The sequence below is a fragment of the Sphaeramia orbicularis genome, chromosome 6, assembly GCF_902148855.1.
Source record: "Sphaeramia orbicularis chromosome 6, fSphaOr1.1, whole genome shotgun sequence".
NCBI lineage: Eukaryota > Metazoa > Chordata > Actinopteri > Kurtiformes > Apogonidae > Sphaeramia > Sphaeramia orbicularis.
Genome location: NC_043962.1, coordinates 25,197,463 through 25,212,224, shown reverse-complemented (window position 1 = coordinate 25,212,224; position 14,762 = coordinate 25,197,463). Strand labels below are relative to the sequence as shown.

The following is a 14,762-nucleotide window of genomic DNA, read 5'->3' as shown; positions in this document are numbered from 1 at the left end:
GGAATTGTGTGAATATTATTTGTCCTATTCATGTGCTGTGAAATTTCAGGTTTTTAGTTTTTCTTTTATAGAGTTGAACAGGTAACACTTAAAAAAAAAAAAAAAAAAAAAAAAAAAAAATGTCATGTAAACCCAATAATAAAGTTGTTTGCACAATTAGAGCATCACCTTTTTACAGCGCAGGTAGTCAAGCATCTCCAGTGAGGTGCCACTCACCACTGACATTTTGTTGAACGCATTCTGTTCAAAGCACATTCCAGCAAAATACCTACATTTATGTGGACGATGAGTGGCCCCAGTGGGAAATGAGCTGCTTTCTCAGCAACAGACCTGCACAACACCTAACACTGAGATTAACTCTCACCCTGACTCTCCACTTCAGGGTTTTAAAGAACTTAAAAATCTCTCCCTGCACAGGACAGGCTTTGTTTATTTGGAAGATATCGACGCCACATGGGTAATAAAACATATGACACATGGTATGACACATGCAATGCTTACTACTACATCTGCTGACACTGTTTTCTTTAAAATATCTGCATGACTCAGCACATATGAAATACATTAAACCCTATTAGTGTTGACATTTTTTTTTTTTTAATTTTCCAATCTCTGATAATGGCAAATGCAATTTAATTTCATGTTATCCTGAGTTTTCCTTTAACTTTCCTTCACTTTTTAGGAAAATGTTGCTTTTATTTCAAGAAATAATACTGTGATTTGCACAGAATTGGACCAGGTGTAATTATTAATTTAGCTATTAAACTTATTTAAATCTTAAATAGCTATAGATAGATTGCTTCATTAATGAAATAAAATGCCATGAACTCATAACACTCATCACAGAGTACAAAAACACAACATCATAATGGACTCTGCTACAGACCCTTGTAACATCAGTGCAACAGCCCAATAGCAATTTCAAATAAAATTGTCATTATGAAAACGCACAACAGCAGACTTGAGTGATAAACAAAAAAATTTTGGATTTAATATGTTCAAGAACAGCTCTCTGCTCGAAAAGTCAACTTGACTTAACTCCTCTCTGTTACACAATAACATCATATTTGTATATTTCATTGATTTCTATTTATATTCATTTATATTTAGCTGGGCAGTTGCTCTTATGCTGATCCTTAATCTTTAATTTTAATCTTTGGAGGGTGCCCAAAGTGTCACTTATTATTTGCTGTTATTATTACTGTAATAATTTTTGATACTACAGCTGGTATAAATAGATCAATGAAATCAGCAAAGCACGACAAGATGAACTGTTTTACTTTGATTATGTTTAGACACTCAAAATAACTTTTAATGTCACTGCAAAACTGAAAACCTATCACTAGTGTGTTTATCTAAACTATTGATCTGGTTTAACAGACACTACATAATCTAAATGAAAGCATGCCTGAAAAGCATTGGAGACAAACAGAAAAGACCCAAGTCCAAAGTGTGTTTCTGACCTGTTCCTCCTCTCTGTATGAGCAGCGTAGCCTCAGCCCCCACAGGACATTCTTTGAGCATCTCCACCACGCGTCCATGTCCGGCTGCAGCAACCGGCTGCTGGTTGACCTCCAGGATCAGGTCTCCTTCTATCAGCCCTGAGGCTCCCTGTGAACCTGGATCCAGCACCTGCACCAATATGACATATCAGCTGTCAAACCATCTGAGCTCCTGCGTGAAGTTAGCAATGCTAATGTCAGAACTACAAAGAAAACAAAAATTAAATAGTATCTGACAAATTAAACTGCTTGAATAGTGTCCAGTGAGGTGGGATTATATCTAATCTTATTTTAATGGATTTCAGGAATTTCCTAAAAGTGGTCCAGACATCTGTATTAATTTGACTTATTCAAGAGATGAAGATGCTGAAATTAATATTAGTACCATGAACCAAATGACTTCTGTGGAAAGCTTTAATTGGTTAAAGAACAGGTGTTGAATGCTAAATATATAATGAATTTAGTTGTAAATTATTATTAAGACAGATGTTTTATGCTAATTAAAAGTTTTTCAGTACCAAAAATTAATAGGGATGAAAACTGGCATCTGTTAATTTATAATCCATGTATCTGTTCTTTAATGCCAGAATTCAATTTTTCTCAGGATTTCACAGGATTTTTGTCTTTTACCTTCTTGAAGACAGTCTAGTCCTCATTCATTACTGTTCGACAGAACACCCTTCACAGGCTGAGCTCACTTTGTTCCTATTATCGCTGTCTTTCTCTACTTAGTTGGACTGACCGAAATAAATTTACTTCAACCTATTGTTTCAACTCTGCCTTGTGTTTAATTTATAACTGAACCACAGAGTTTAGCTGACTACAGAGATTTCACACTTCAAAAGGCACTTACTTCCTGAAATACATAGTCGAGTACTTTTAACATATCAATGTGATGTGATTCTTGGTTCAGTTATGGACTATTTCTAATCTTCTAATTAAATATAGTGAACAAACTGCAAAAATAGCCTTAATAAAAGGAAGACAAGTATTCCTAAATATAACTAAATGATTTTCTATACTGCGGTAAGCAAATTGTGTTTGGCTGGACCTTTAAAACTAGAATAAAAGAGTATAATTGCTCTAATGGGAAAAAATGCCAGCATTTAATGAAGTTGTACTTGTTTAACATAGTTGTAGTTATTGCAGACTTAATATTCTTCAATTAAGAAGTTGTTGTTACTCTTAAAATAAGGAAACAGTCTTGCACCTCCTCTGGGATATTAGTTTGTTACTGGCTGAATGTAGCTCAACATTATATGGAATATATTATCTAACAACAATGTTAGACACTTAACCCCCTGTAGACTATTGCTGCGAATTTGCCTCAATATTCCACTGTTTTTGTAATGAGGTGGTACTCTACACTTTTTGTGCATGTACCTGATTATCTACGATCCCTGATGTTCATGGATCGATTTCAATGGCCTGTTACTGTAACAGTGATATTAATTTCATGACATTCTACTGCTTTTTGCATCATTTTTGTTTTGTTTGGATTGTGGACTGGAATAACTGATCAATAGCAGCATCAGTTAAAGAATCTACATAGATGACTTTGTTTAGTTACTCCTATGCCAGCTATGCCTAATGTCACTAATTTGCATCACAGTTATTGTAGGTTCTCTATTCAAATGAACAATCTCCATCTAATTGAGGATCTACATCACACAAATATATATGTTTTTTAATTATAAATAAATTTAGGCAGTAAGGGGATAATCTTAGTGTTATTACTTTTCTAATGAAAAAACATGCTTGATAAGACTATTTTCCTTTTTAGAACAAACATAATTTTCTAGGAACAAGGCCTTTGAACCTTCCTGAAAGTCTGTGTTTGCAGTGGATACATCACCTGTTTCACTCGCTGCCCAGTGGGACTGTCGGCAATAGTGAACCCAAATCCTTCCGCCCCTTTCACCATGGTAACTGTCAGCAGCTCTGCTGCTTGTGCTGTTACCCCGGCAACAGCTGCAGTCCCAGAAGAAGCCATGGACACGTTGTCCTCATGAGGTGTAAGCGCCGAGGCTGACCCAGGTGTGGTGGGTGGTAAAGATGAGCCGTCCAGATGCGTGTCTCCGGGGTGAGGGGCTCCAGCCTGGGCCAGAGCCTGAGGGGGCAGCTGGGAGCTCAGAGACAGATACTCCAGGTATGGGTCATAGCTGCTGCGGCCGTTCACAACCAAGGGGCGGTGCTCCAAGCCGATAGGTGTCAGAGAGGTGCTCGCCGCCCCACTCGGATCCTCAGGGTCAAAGGGCAGAGGGTAGCCTCGACACAGCACCAGGGTCACACTCTGACCAATGGGTACGGACTGAAACAGCTTCACTACGTCAGCGTGTGTGGTGCCGAGCACACAGATGTCGTTGATATAGACGATAACGTCACCTGCAGAGGAAGTATGAAACAGCCTCAGTCATACTGTTACACAGACCACATGACCTGGTCTCAGCGGTTCATGTATAAACACTGAGCTGCAAACATACTTCCAGTCACTGTCTGTTACCATTAATGTCAAATCTCAGCGGTAACAGGACATGGTACAGGAAAAAACACATGTCCCTCAGAAGTGTCACACAGGAATATAATATCAGTTCAATGGCACTGGAGGCAGTCTACAAGTGAAAGTGTGTGAGACAAAGAGGTGAGAGAGAGGGAGGACCGGTGTCTTGGTATGTCTGAGAATTTGACAACCATCTGGTGCACATGGGTGTCCACAGAGACCAACCGTCTAATTCTTAAAATGTCAAAAACTTCTTCCAGATGCACACAGTTGTCATCACTAACAATAACAGGCTTGCTTTATGCACAATGCATCATGGGCCATCATTTCTCTGCTGCAGACAAACTGGAAGCACAAAATACCAACCAGGGCTGTGAAAAATGGTGACATATATACAGTATATATGTCCTGTGACGAAAGAAAAGGTCTATTATTTCACATTGTGCTCTATTTTTTATTTCACTGTGTGTAAATTACACTCCTAGACAGATAGGCTACCCCCACTTCTAAAAAGCTAATTTTAAGTAAAAACATTGTATTTGATTCAGGCAATGGAGGAAAATCTAAATATCAGCAAAGCTTTTCTGCTTCTTCACTACAATTTACCATCTTTTACCATCAACTAAAGTTCAAGACAAAACTGCTCTGTTATATTTTATACATTCATACCGAATAAATTGTTAGATGCTTACTTAACCCATAAGGACCCAGTGGGACTTTTGTGGCAGTTCCCAAATGGATTTTTCTCTCTATTTAACCTTTCATGATTGATTTATCACCATTTATTATAATATTATCCTCCGAATATTGCATTTTTTTCCAGTAAAAATTATTTATTTTCTCATATTTAATTGACTGATCATTTAAATTATCATAAAACCTCAGAGTAAATTCGAAGGTTATTATATAAAAACAGAAAAAAAACTGTAGAAAAAGTGACTTTTTCAGTAAAATATATCATTAACTGAACATAAAATAAGTGTTTCCATCCACTGTCATTGATCCAACTCCATGGATTTTACTGGTGAATCAATGTTGTAGAAGATGACGGTGTTTCCATGGTAACTACGGAGCCTCTGACCGTCCAAATGGGTCATATCTGATGACCATGAAAAGATGAATAACTGTATTTTATACCAATTATTTACATGTGTTGATAGAATTAGTGGATCAGTAGTTTAGATCAGTAGATGCTTTTGGTCGACAGAGGATGTTTGGGTCTTTATGGGTTAAAATATTATTTTCCCATGGTTTAAAATAAAAGGAGGCAAATAATCAAAGCCTGTGCCTTACAATGTAATAAGAAGCACGTTATTTCTCTGGCTTTATTGCACAGTTTCGGGGTGTGTTGTATCTCTCTTGGTTTGTAACATCTAAAATGGTATTGTTTTGTTAAATTTCATATTTTTATTCTATTTCTTAGCTGGTTAATATAACATTTTGCCTTGCTACCAGTAACAATGAGGTGAAACAACTTCACAAACGCGACACTACATACTCTGTCATCTCCGCTGTACTTTGAACGTGCGGAAAGTTATGGATTTCAGCTTTAAAGTCACAGCCCCATGACAAATGCAGCTGCCTCAAATCCTCTATTTCACACTTCTGGAGGCACTCTCTGTCACACATGCACACATACAGACCTGCACACACTCCCACAAGCATGTGCACAGACATATAAACACACACATACATGTCGCGTGCACAGTCATACACAATCCCTAAGAGCAATGCCGCGCAGCTCAAATAGGCCAGCTAATCTGAGCCAGGGAGTGCCTATGTGTGTGTGTTGGTGTGTGTGTGTGTGTCTGTGTGCATGCAAGTGTGTGAGCAGCTCTGGCAATGTCACAGAGTGAAGAAGAGACAGAGAAAAAGGCTGACAGACCAGGATAGAGGGATGAGCAGAGAAAAACTAGAGAGGTAGAAAGAGAAAGAGGATGAAAATACACTGAGGCTGAAAGCAGAGGAGAAGTGTCAGATGACATGGTTAGATAGGAACGCATAATAAAGGGTAAGCCAGAGAGACAAAGAGAGAGATGGAGATAAAATAAAAAGAGATGGATTCCAGATAAAAGAGGAGATGATAGGCAGAGGGAGAGACACATAAAAGTAGAGAGCAGTAGCTGAGAGGAGGAAGGAGGATTCCCGGCTCTGAAATGAGCTCTAAATGAGCAGTTTAGGCACCAGCCGTGCCAGGCATGAGGCCAACACACAGGTTCAGAACAGAGCGCACACAAAGCCTCACACAGATACTCCTACTCCCAGGCAAGGCGAGGCTGTGACAACGCAGCCGACAGCACACCTACAGAATAAGTTTACCCATGTTAAAAAGGCCTTTATAAAAAAACATCCTGACACACTAGATGATGTTGGTGACAAATTGTTCATGTCGGTAGAGCTCAAATGTTGAAATCTAATCAGCTGGTCAGAATGAAGAATCCTGATTAATACCAACAAATTCAATTGATGGCTATATTTTGTGATTGAGTACTGCATTTTTTTTTGACAACCCCTTAACGCCTGAATTTATATACAAGTATACTAAAAAATAAATTGTGCTTTTGTTTTGAAACAGATGCTAAATTAACCCTTTCATGCATGAATTACAAGAACCTTAATCAAGATTTTTTTTTTTCTTGAGTGATTTTATTCATCTTATTAAAAAAAAAAACAATGCAATATTTTTTTTTATTGAGCTATTTTTCATGGAGCTGCAAAAATGTCCACTCAGCTGGACACCATGCGTTTAATTTTTTAAGCAAAGAAACATGCATTTACTGATATACTGTGTGAAAACTATGAAATAAAAACATTTTAATGCTGCTAATCTGATGTTTTCTCAAATTTTAACATACTCTAATACTAGTCATGACTCACTTCATGGAGATAATATGCAAAAAAAAAAAAAAAAACTTTTTTTGTTTATTGCAGTCAAATAACAATAACAAGGAACTGATTTACACTCAAACATGTTAGATCAGGTTTATCAAGAAAAGCAAAGTCACAGTAATATTATCAATTGTAGTGTATGAGATGATGCATAAGCGTCCACTGTGTTGGTTGATATGAAACTAAAACAACAAAATCCATGAATATACAAAAGAACAGCTGTAGAATAGCTGTCCACTGTAGTGACCACTATGCATGAAAGGGTTAAGGAGAGATTGTTCATTTGACTATAAGCACATAAAATAGATAGAAATTTGAGTATGATGCAAGCTTGCGACAACATGCATAATGGTCAATAGTAATGCAAAAGTAGTAAAACCAGGGTTCCTGCAAGTTTCTATAAGTTAAATTTAAGCCTTTTTAAGACCTTTTAAAAGCTACTTAGAGCTGAATTTAAAGCCTATTTTATGGCCATACTGGCAAAAATGTGTGACTCCTAGAATTTAGGGAAAATGTATTTATTTACTCCAATGCCTTAACTGTCACCACTCCAAGTTATTTCTCACCAGAGGCTACAAAGTGACCAATATTTGGCTCCTAATTTCAGTATATATTGTTGGGTTGGAATGGGTGGAACTGAGTAGAATAATGTTACTTTCTTTGCAGTTTGGACATTTCCCAGACACATTTAAACATACAAATTTAATACCTTTTAAGGACTTTTTTAAGGTATTAAATGCAAATTTGTAAATTCAAGACTTTCAAGACTTTTTAAGACCCTGCGGGAACCCTGTAAAACTGATTTTACCATCTTAGGAGATGGAGATGGTTTTATTAATGACTGAGTATCTGACTGGATATTGAATGTGTCTGAACCGGCACTGGGGGAATACATACGCTGTCTCAGCTGATTCTGTAATGGAACCGGTTTGATGCAAATTTAGGGGTTTTAATTATAAATTCTTTAGACATTTTACATGTAGGAGTAGGGAAAGCAGAGGCATCAAAAATTAACTTAATTAAATACATGTATTACAAATATTCACTCCCCCTGGCTCCTGAAATACACACCAATTCTGCTCCTACAATAACACGCATAAAAACAGATCTATGTCCCTGACAGTCAATAAGAACATCTTAGCTATATTTTGTTTCACATACTGTCATATATCTATTAACAGCTTTTATGCAGAGAAACGTTAACTAAATTCATGGATAAAAACTCATAAGCTGTTGCATTTGTTGTCTTTGTCTTAGTCAGGATCTAGGAGTTTTCAGCTTTTATAAATCAAAGCACAAACCTATGTGTGGCAAAACTAACTGGTTTCAGATCACACTGAAACACTGCTTTGGTGAAACAAATCCTTTCATCAGGTAGGATTTTGCATATTTTTGTACTTCATAAAATCAGTGTCTCTCATTCATATTAAAAGCATAAGTTCATAAATTGACAGGGACAGAAAGCTAAGAGAAAAATGAAGTCCTTGTCTGTGACACACCCTGATACAGGCACAAATGTAGGGCAGCCCAAATATGCCACCGAGGGCCAGTGATGTCCTCTCTGAAGATGAATTAATGTTTCTGAAGATGCTAAAACCTTTTCCCTGTGTTATTCCTAGGATGAGCTCCTACAGAGACTTGGGGAAAAAAACACAGATTTGTTCCCACTAATGATGCAATTTATTACACAGCTTAGGAGAATTTCATGAACTGTTAAAACAAGATTCTTGCACTTGGAGCTAAAAACAAGGCCTTTATCTTGTAGGCCCGAATGGAAGATTTATTTCTCACTGAGTTTGTGTTAAGCTCCCCGTTTCCTCCAGGATATATGGATGCCAATCTTGTGCTGGTGAAAGTTAAAAATGGAGGGAAGCCTGTGAGGTGCATCATTTGGATAATATAACCCAGTGGATTTTTACTGCTAACCCTGTCACTGTTTTTAGCTTGAAAAACAATAAACAAGACAAGACACTCTTAAAAATGACTTCATACTATGTCCTATTTTTTCCCTATTGGAACAAAAACAAAATTACTGCTAAAGTAAAACTTCATAAAATGGACTCTTTACCCAGAGGAACCTTGAATATATTTTAAAAATGCAATTAAGCACAAAGGACAGCATTTTAAAGTGCTGTAGTCACACTTAGATTGCTGTGATTTTTTTAATGTTGGATGACATTTGCCAACTAAAGCAATAAAACTTACAAAGACACCTTTTGCTTAAAAATGTTCTGAGTTGGCAGAGGTACAAGTATAACTACTGATGCCAGAATTAAACTCCACCACTAAATTAACCGGATACTGACACTCCTCTGGACTGCACTACCCTGGACGCCTCGGAGTAAATGTTGACTAAAATTACCCAACAGGCAAGTACAACACTGCCTGAATGAAAATGAAACCCTGCCAGTGCAAGGTCTTTGTGTTTGATCTGCTTTGGCAGGAAATTAAGACCCATAATGTTGAGGTATCAGAATAATGAGGCTGTACTTAAGCATTTCAATAAACACAGTACTGCAGTATCAGCAGTCACAGCCTTGACGTCTTAAAGTTTGTTTAATATTCAATTCCTTTTTAAATCAGTTGTCAAAAGTCTTTGTAGGTGTGATAATTACCTGTGTCCATCTTTCCGTCCTGAGCGGCGGGTCCATCCGGTATCACACTCTTCACTTGCAGAAACTCATCGGGCTCGTCGCCTCCTATGATCGTGAAACCAAAGCCCATGTTGCTCTTTTGCAGGGCTGTTGACAGGAAGTTGCCCTTTAACTGGGTCGGGTCCCGCGTAAACAATGGCTTCTCTGGCAGGAGGAAGAAATTCAACACAGTTAGATTTCATTTGGATAGGTATTTTTGGTTTTCCCTGTCTTAGACTATGGAGACGACAAGCAGCTACTTCAACCCTTCAACCATCAGATACAATGTACGATTCGCCACAAAACTAACTGGCCTTTCCCCTCTGCAAGAAGGGATCAACATTTATTTTTATCTATTTACAAAGCAAGTTTACTTAAGCTCCCTCCCTACCTATGGGACCTACTCTCCTTAAATACCAGTAGCCATAAACTCACAGTACTGCCTCACTTTACAGGAGCCAAAGCTTTGAACTGAGTTTGGAAGGTCTGCTTTTAGTTATTATGACCCACATACTTGGAATCTGCTGAAACGATTCTTTAAGATAGCCTCATTAATACACCTGAGACATTGTTTAGGTTTAACTGTTAATTTTACTGATTTTAATTGCTCTTCATATTAATAATTTTATTTAATTTTTTTTTTTTACTATTTGTAATATGTTTTTACCTTATTCTAGCACTGTACAACTGTGGTGACTTTTGCAGTTGTTATTGCCATGTCTTGTCTCATGTTTTTACTTCTTTATACCTCATGTTCCATCTGTATTTATTTTATTTTATGTACCTCAGCACTATTGAAAATTGGGGTTTCCTTAAGTGTGCTCTCTGAGGGTTTAAATAAATAAATTAATGAATATTTCCCAAAACTGGTTGATGGAATGTTTAACATCTGTAATATGTAAGAATACAGTGGTATGAGTCGAAAATTTGATCATTTCTTTCCTGTTATAAGTGAATATTTGATGAAATTCCCTAAATACCAGAGCAAAAGTTAAAAAAATGTTTCCGACTTCTAGATAAGATGACTCATTAAAGATATGTAGTCATTCAGATGATACAGTACATTACGTACTGGTCTAGTACATCCTCATAAGTGCACCCGGATTAGCCAACAATGGCCTGAGGGCCACTGTGTTCTCTGTCCCCCACACTGCCAGCAATCTCCATTTGAGCCTGTACATTATGACATTGTGCATCTGCCCTGTCAAATACTTACCCAGTATGCAGCCCCATTCCATCAGACAAGTTAAAAATATAATTAAAAAAACTACATTTGCTGAGATAAAATGCTGTACAGCAGGGAGAATTAATTCGAAAACCTATCTGTACATAAACTCATGTGCTGCTCATGTCTTTGCTGACATGTTCCATGTTTGTGCATTAGTTTGACAGTGTATGTCAGCATGTTTTAATTAAGCTGTTCTGCTGCATATGTACCTCTGTATATAGTGGGTAGTGGCAGAGCCGAGAGTCCCTGGCTCTGCATCTGCCGCTGCTGCTCCAGACGTCTCTTCGCTTCCAGGACCGGGTTCTCAAACTGAGTCCTTCGATTGATGTGACTGAAAATACACCAATACAGCTTTTATCTCTCACTGAAAGTAAGGATGAATAAACAGTACAAGCCTGTTCTGTAGTTTATCAGAATAAAAAGACAAAGGTAAAAAGGAAAACCAATGTAAAGAAAAGAAATGTGCCTTTCAGTGTGTCTTACCCAATAAATACATCCACATAAAGTGTTGCTCATGCTGTTGATCCCTTTGAGAATCAACAGTCCAGTTGCCCATACATATAAAGGGTATCTGCAGCTTGGAAGCTGGATTTATGACTTTTTAAGACTTTTTTCCAAGGCGCCTTTGATTTTTCTTTGAAATTTAAGACCTTACAATCACAAAAATAACATTACAGCCAGCCTCACAGTTATTTCCTTGAACTGGTCTTAACCATGTTTCAATCCAGCTAACATCACATTTCCATTACTAATGTTTCTGCTACAGACATTAAAGTTGTTAAAACGCATACCTAAACCCCTCCACACATGGACAGTTGTTGGTGGCACCACTCATTCTGATCTCTGTTAATCTCTGTTAATCTCTGTTAATAAATTCTCTATAAAGATTTGTAAAGCAATATCATTTATTGTGTTTGTGGAATTTTTTAAGACCTTTGAGTACTAGATTTTACAATTGACAATAAAATTTAAGACTTTTTAAGGATCCGCAGCCACCCTGAGACACATACATAATGTCAGTAATTATGTCTAGATAACACCTGTGTGTGCACCTGTGTGGTCACATAAACTGATCCAGCAGGAAAGTAAATCTCAGGAGAATAGTAATGAACAATCAGCAACATTAAAACAGATTTTTTCTCAGGAGGAGGTAACCATGTCTGATTTCTAAATACAGCTTTAATATGTTAGCAGAGGTTTCTGTAGCTTCTAATTGACCAGTAAATAATAGGTAGATGCCATTTACATCCAGGGTTGTTATTTACACCCCAGTATGTACGTGTCTCTACAATTATATGTAAATGAAAGATTCATGTGTCTGTCCATAGCCAGCCATTTACATCTGAATGTTTAATACAATATAGCATAAAACACTGGGATGAAATAAAAGTAAATATGTCTGAGATTGAAATCAAACTTCAATATCCACTGAAAGATGTTCACCTACGATGTCCTTCACTCGTTTTATGTTAGTGTGACAGGACCAGGAAAATAAAACATTTATCAGGACAAAATTTCAAGGACATTTAAGATTTTAGTTTGAAACTTACAAGAAAACACTAACGAAAGAACATTGGGAAAATAGAAGGTCATGTTATTTAAAAGTACAGATAAAGTTCTGTAAAGTATATCAGTGTTTGAGAGTGTTTACACTTTTTCATATTAGAGTGCATATACCAAATACCTGCGGAGTGGCAGTATTTTACAAAAATGTAAGTCATGCTCTTTGAGTAACAAGTATATGGGTGCTTCTATGAAACTGGGTTCATTTTGGTACCTGGCACTTAACCAGCTTTTTAGACCCAGTAATACAAGAGAAATTTAGACATATTTCCCCCCAGGATGTACCAAATAATGACCTCAGATAAATGCAAAAAAATTATACTCTTGCTCTGAGCCATCCCAAAATTAATGAATTTTTAATAAAATATTGGGGCCAAAAATAGGACCAAAATTGGGACAAGAAAAGCTACCTAGGCCTCAGTGCATGCGATCTTGAAAACATGGCTTGAAATGGTTTTATATACCGCTATAAATAAAGACACTGTGTTAAATTTGTCAATCCTAGTGGTTTTTCTAACCAAGACATGCAAGTTTTTCATGACTCGGCAGTCTTTTTCCAGGTTTCATGTGTAACCTATTGTGTCCACTCACGTTAGATGCAGAACCTGCCCATTTAAACACATATAAATCGCGAATGATTTTGCAACAGGGGTCATTTTTGTGAAACACTCCCAAAATGTGCCTGTGAGAGAAGAAAAAGATATTCAAAAAAATAGTAGCACATAATTTTTGTGTCCTTTTTACCATGTTACACGCAGATTTTTGTTAAAAAAAAAAAAAAATAAATAAATATATATATATATATATATATATATATATATATATATATACATATAAAAATGTGTTTTATCTGAAAAATAGTTTCTCTTTTATCTCAGTAAATATTTATTTTTAAAATAGACCCAAAGTGCTTCCAAACTTGCTTCATAACATTAGTCTACATCTTGTTTGAATTTTTTGCACCTCTGTCCTGATTTTAGGGGCCATTTCCATAGAAGCACCCATATAAATATACTCTTTACATTTCACTACCAACTGTAGCTGATATCTGTGTATATTTAAGGTAAATATAACGTATATTGAAATGACAGAGAAACTACATCTATGTCTGTAATACAAAACAATGGAAAACATTAAGAGATTTTATCAGTATTCTCACAATAACATGTGCCGATGAGCATTGAACTATAAAACTTTGGCAAATGAGGAGTGAGAGATAAAAAAGACATGAGCATTTAGCCATGTATAATTCATGAGGAAGCACAGTAAACCATAAAAATGCATTTTCTGTTTTACTACTACATGGTAGCTGACTTAACCAAGTCAACAGGGAGACTTACTCTACATAGTAGCTGCCGTAGATGGGGTCATCTATCTTCTCCCAGCCATAGGGCAGCTCTGAGAGGAAAAAGAAAACACACGAGGGAAATGAAGTCAGTTTATGCTGAGAGCAGAAAAAGGAATGTATAGCCTCAAAATTGAACCACTGAGGGGAGACAACATGAATCTCAGGGCTCACAGTCAGACGCTCCCAAAGTGCTCTTTTAATAGACAGACAACACTTCGATCTGCAGCGGTGGCTTCTTCATGGAGACACGAATCACAACAGAGACATCAATACAACACAGGACGAGAGGGAAAGGACATTTAAATTGTCTAAGGTGTCTCATCCTGTTCTCTCTTACTCACTCTCTGCCTTTTGTTGTGTGCTCACGTCATTCAAGGCCAGATACGTCACCATACTACTTCACATTTATTTCTTTTACTCTTCACACAGCCCATTTCCTCTTAGAGAGCAGCCACGATGTTGTGTTAATTGTCTCTTTTTCTCTCTCTGTTTTTTGCTTCTTCCTGACTTTATTCCTTCCTTTGCTGATTTATCTCTCCTTGCTCCCTCTGCAGAGGAACTAGGTCAAGGCACAGCTAAAAATCATGTACTATGTGTCTTGTTCTTCCTCAGTTTTCCAACTTTTCACCACACAAACACACTTAAGATCTGATATGAGGCACGCCGCAATGAGCCTGACTCGCTTTTATATCCACAGCTCAGGACGGTTTAGTTCACCGTTAGTTTTACTGAGGGATAAGGAAGACAACAAGGGGACTGACCTTATGATAAAGGGCTCAGCTAACACACAAAAACACCCCCCCACACATCCACTGTGACAGTCCATCTGCCCCAGCTATTCCCCCACCACTCACATATACATATAACCACAAATAGAGCTTGTGATTATAATTCATAAGCCGGCATTCTTGAAAGGTTGATCTTCCTCGTTCATATTAATTCATTCTCATGTCTTGAATTAAACAGTTTAATTCATGAAATTCATGACTGTCTGTGGGTGGACATGAGGAAACAAGGACATAAATCAGACCTATTGGTGTAATGTAATAGAATATGGCTGTCAAAAAGGATGAGAAAATACACAAAATGACTCATCAGG

General features: G+C 37.1%; 1 protein-coding gene across 6 annotated transcripts in view; it reads right to left on the bottom strand.

Annotated features, from left to right (window-relative positions):
• magi2b (membrane associated guanylate kinase, WW and PDZ domain containing 2b) overlaps nt 1–14,762 on the bottom strand; it is a 105,469-nt gene that overhangs the window by 20,470 nt on the left and 70,237 nt on the right. For all 6 annotated transcript variants that reach the window (XM_030135821.1, XM_030135823.1, XM_030135822.1 and 3 more), the window contains exons 7-11: nt 13,656–13,713; nt 10,962–11,083; nt 9,507–9,689; nt 3,358–3,887; nt 1,464–1,632 (exon numbers count right to left, since the gene is read on the bottom strand). In XM_030135821.1, the coding sequence (XP_029991681.1) occupies nt 1,464–1,632; nt 3,358–3,887; nt 9,507–9,689; nt 10,962–11,083; nt 13,656–13,713 (1,062 nt within the window). The remainder of the gene's footprint in view (nt 1–1,463; nt 1,633–3,357; nt 3,888–9,506; nt 9,690–10,961; nt 11,084–13,655; nt 13,714–14,762) is intronic.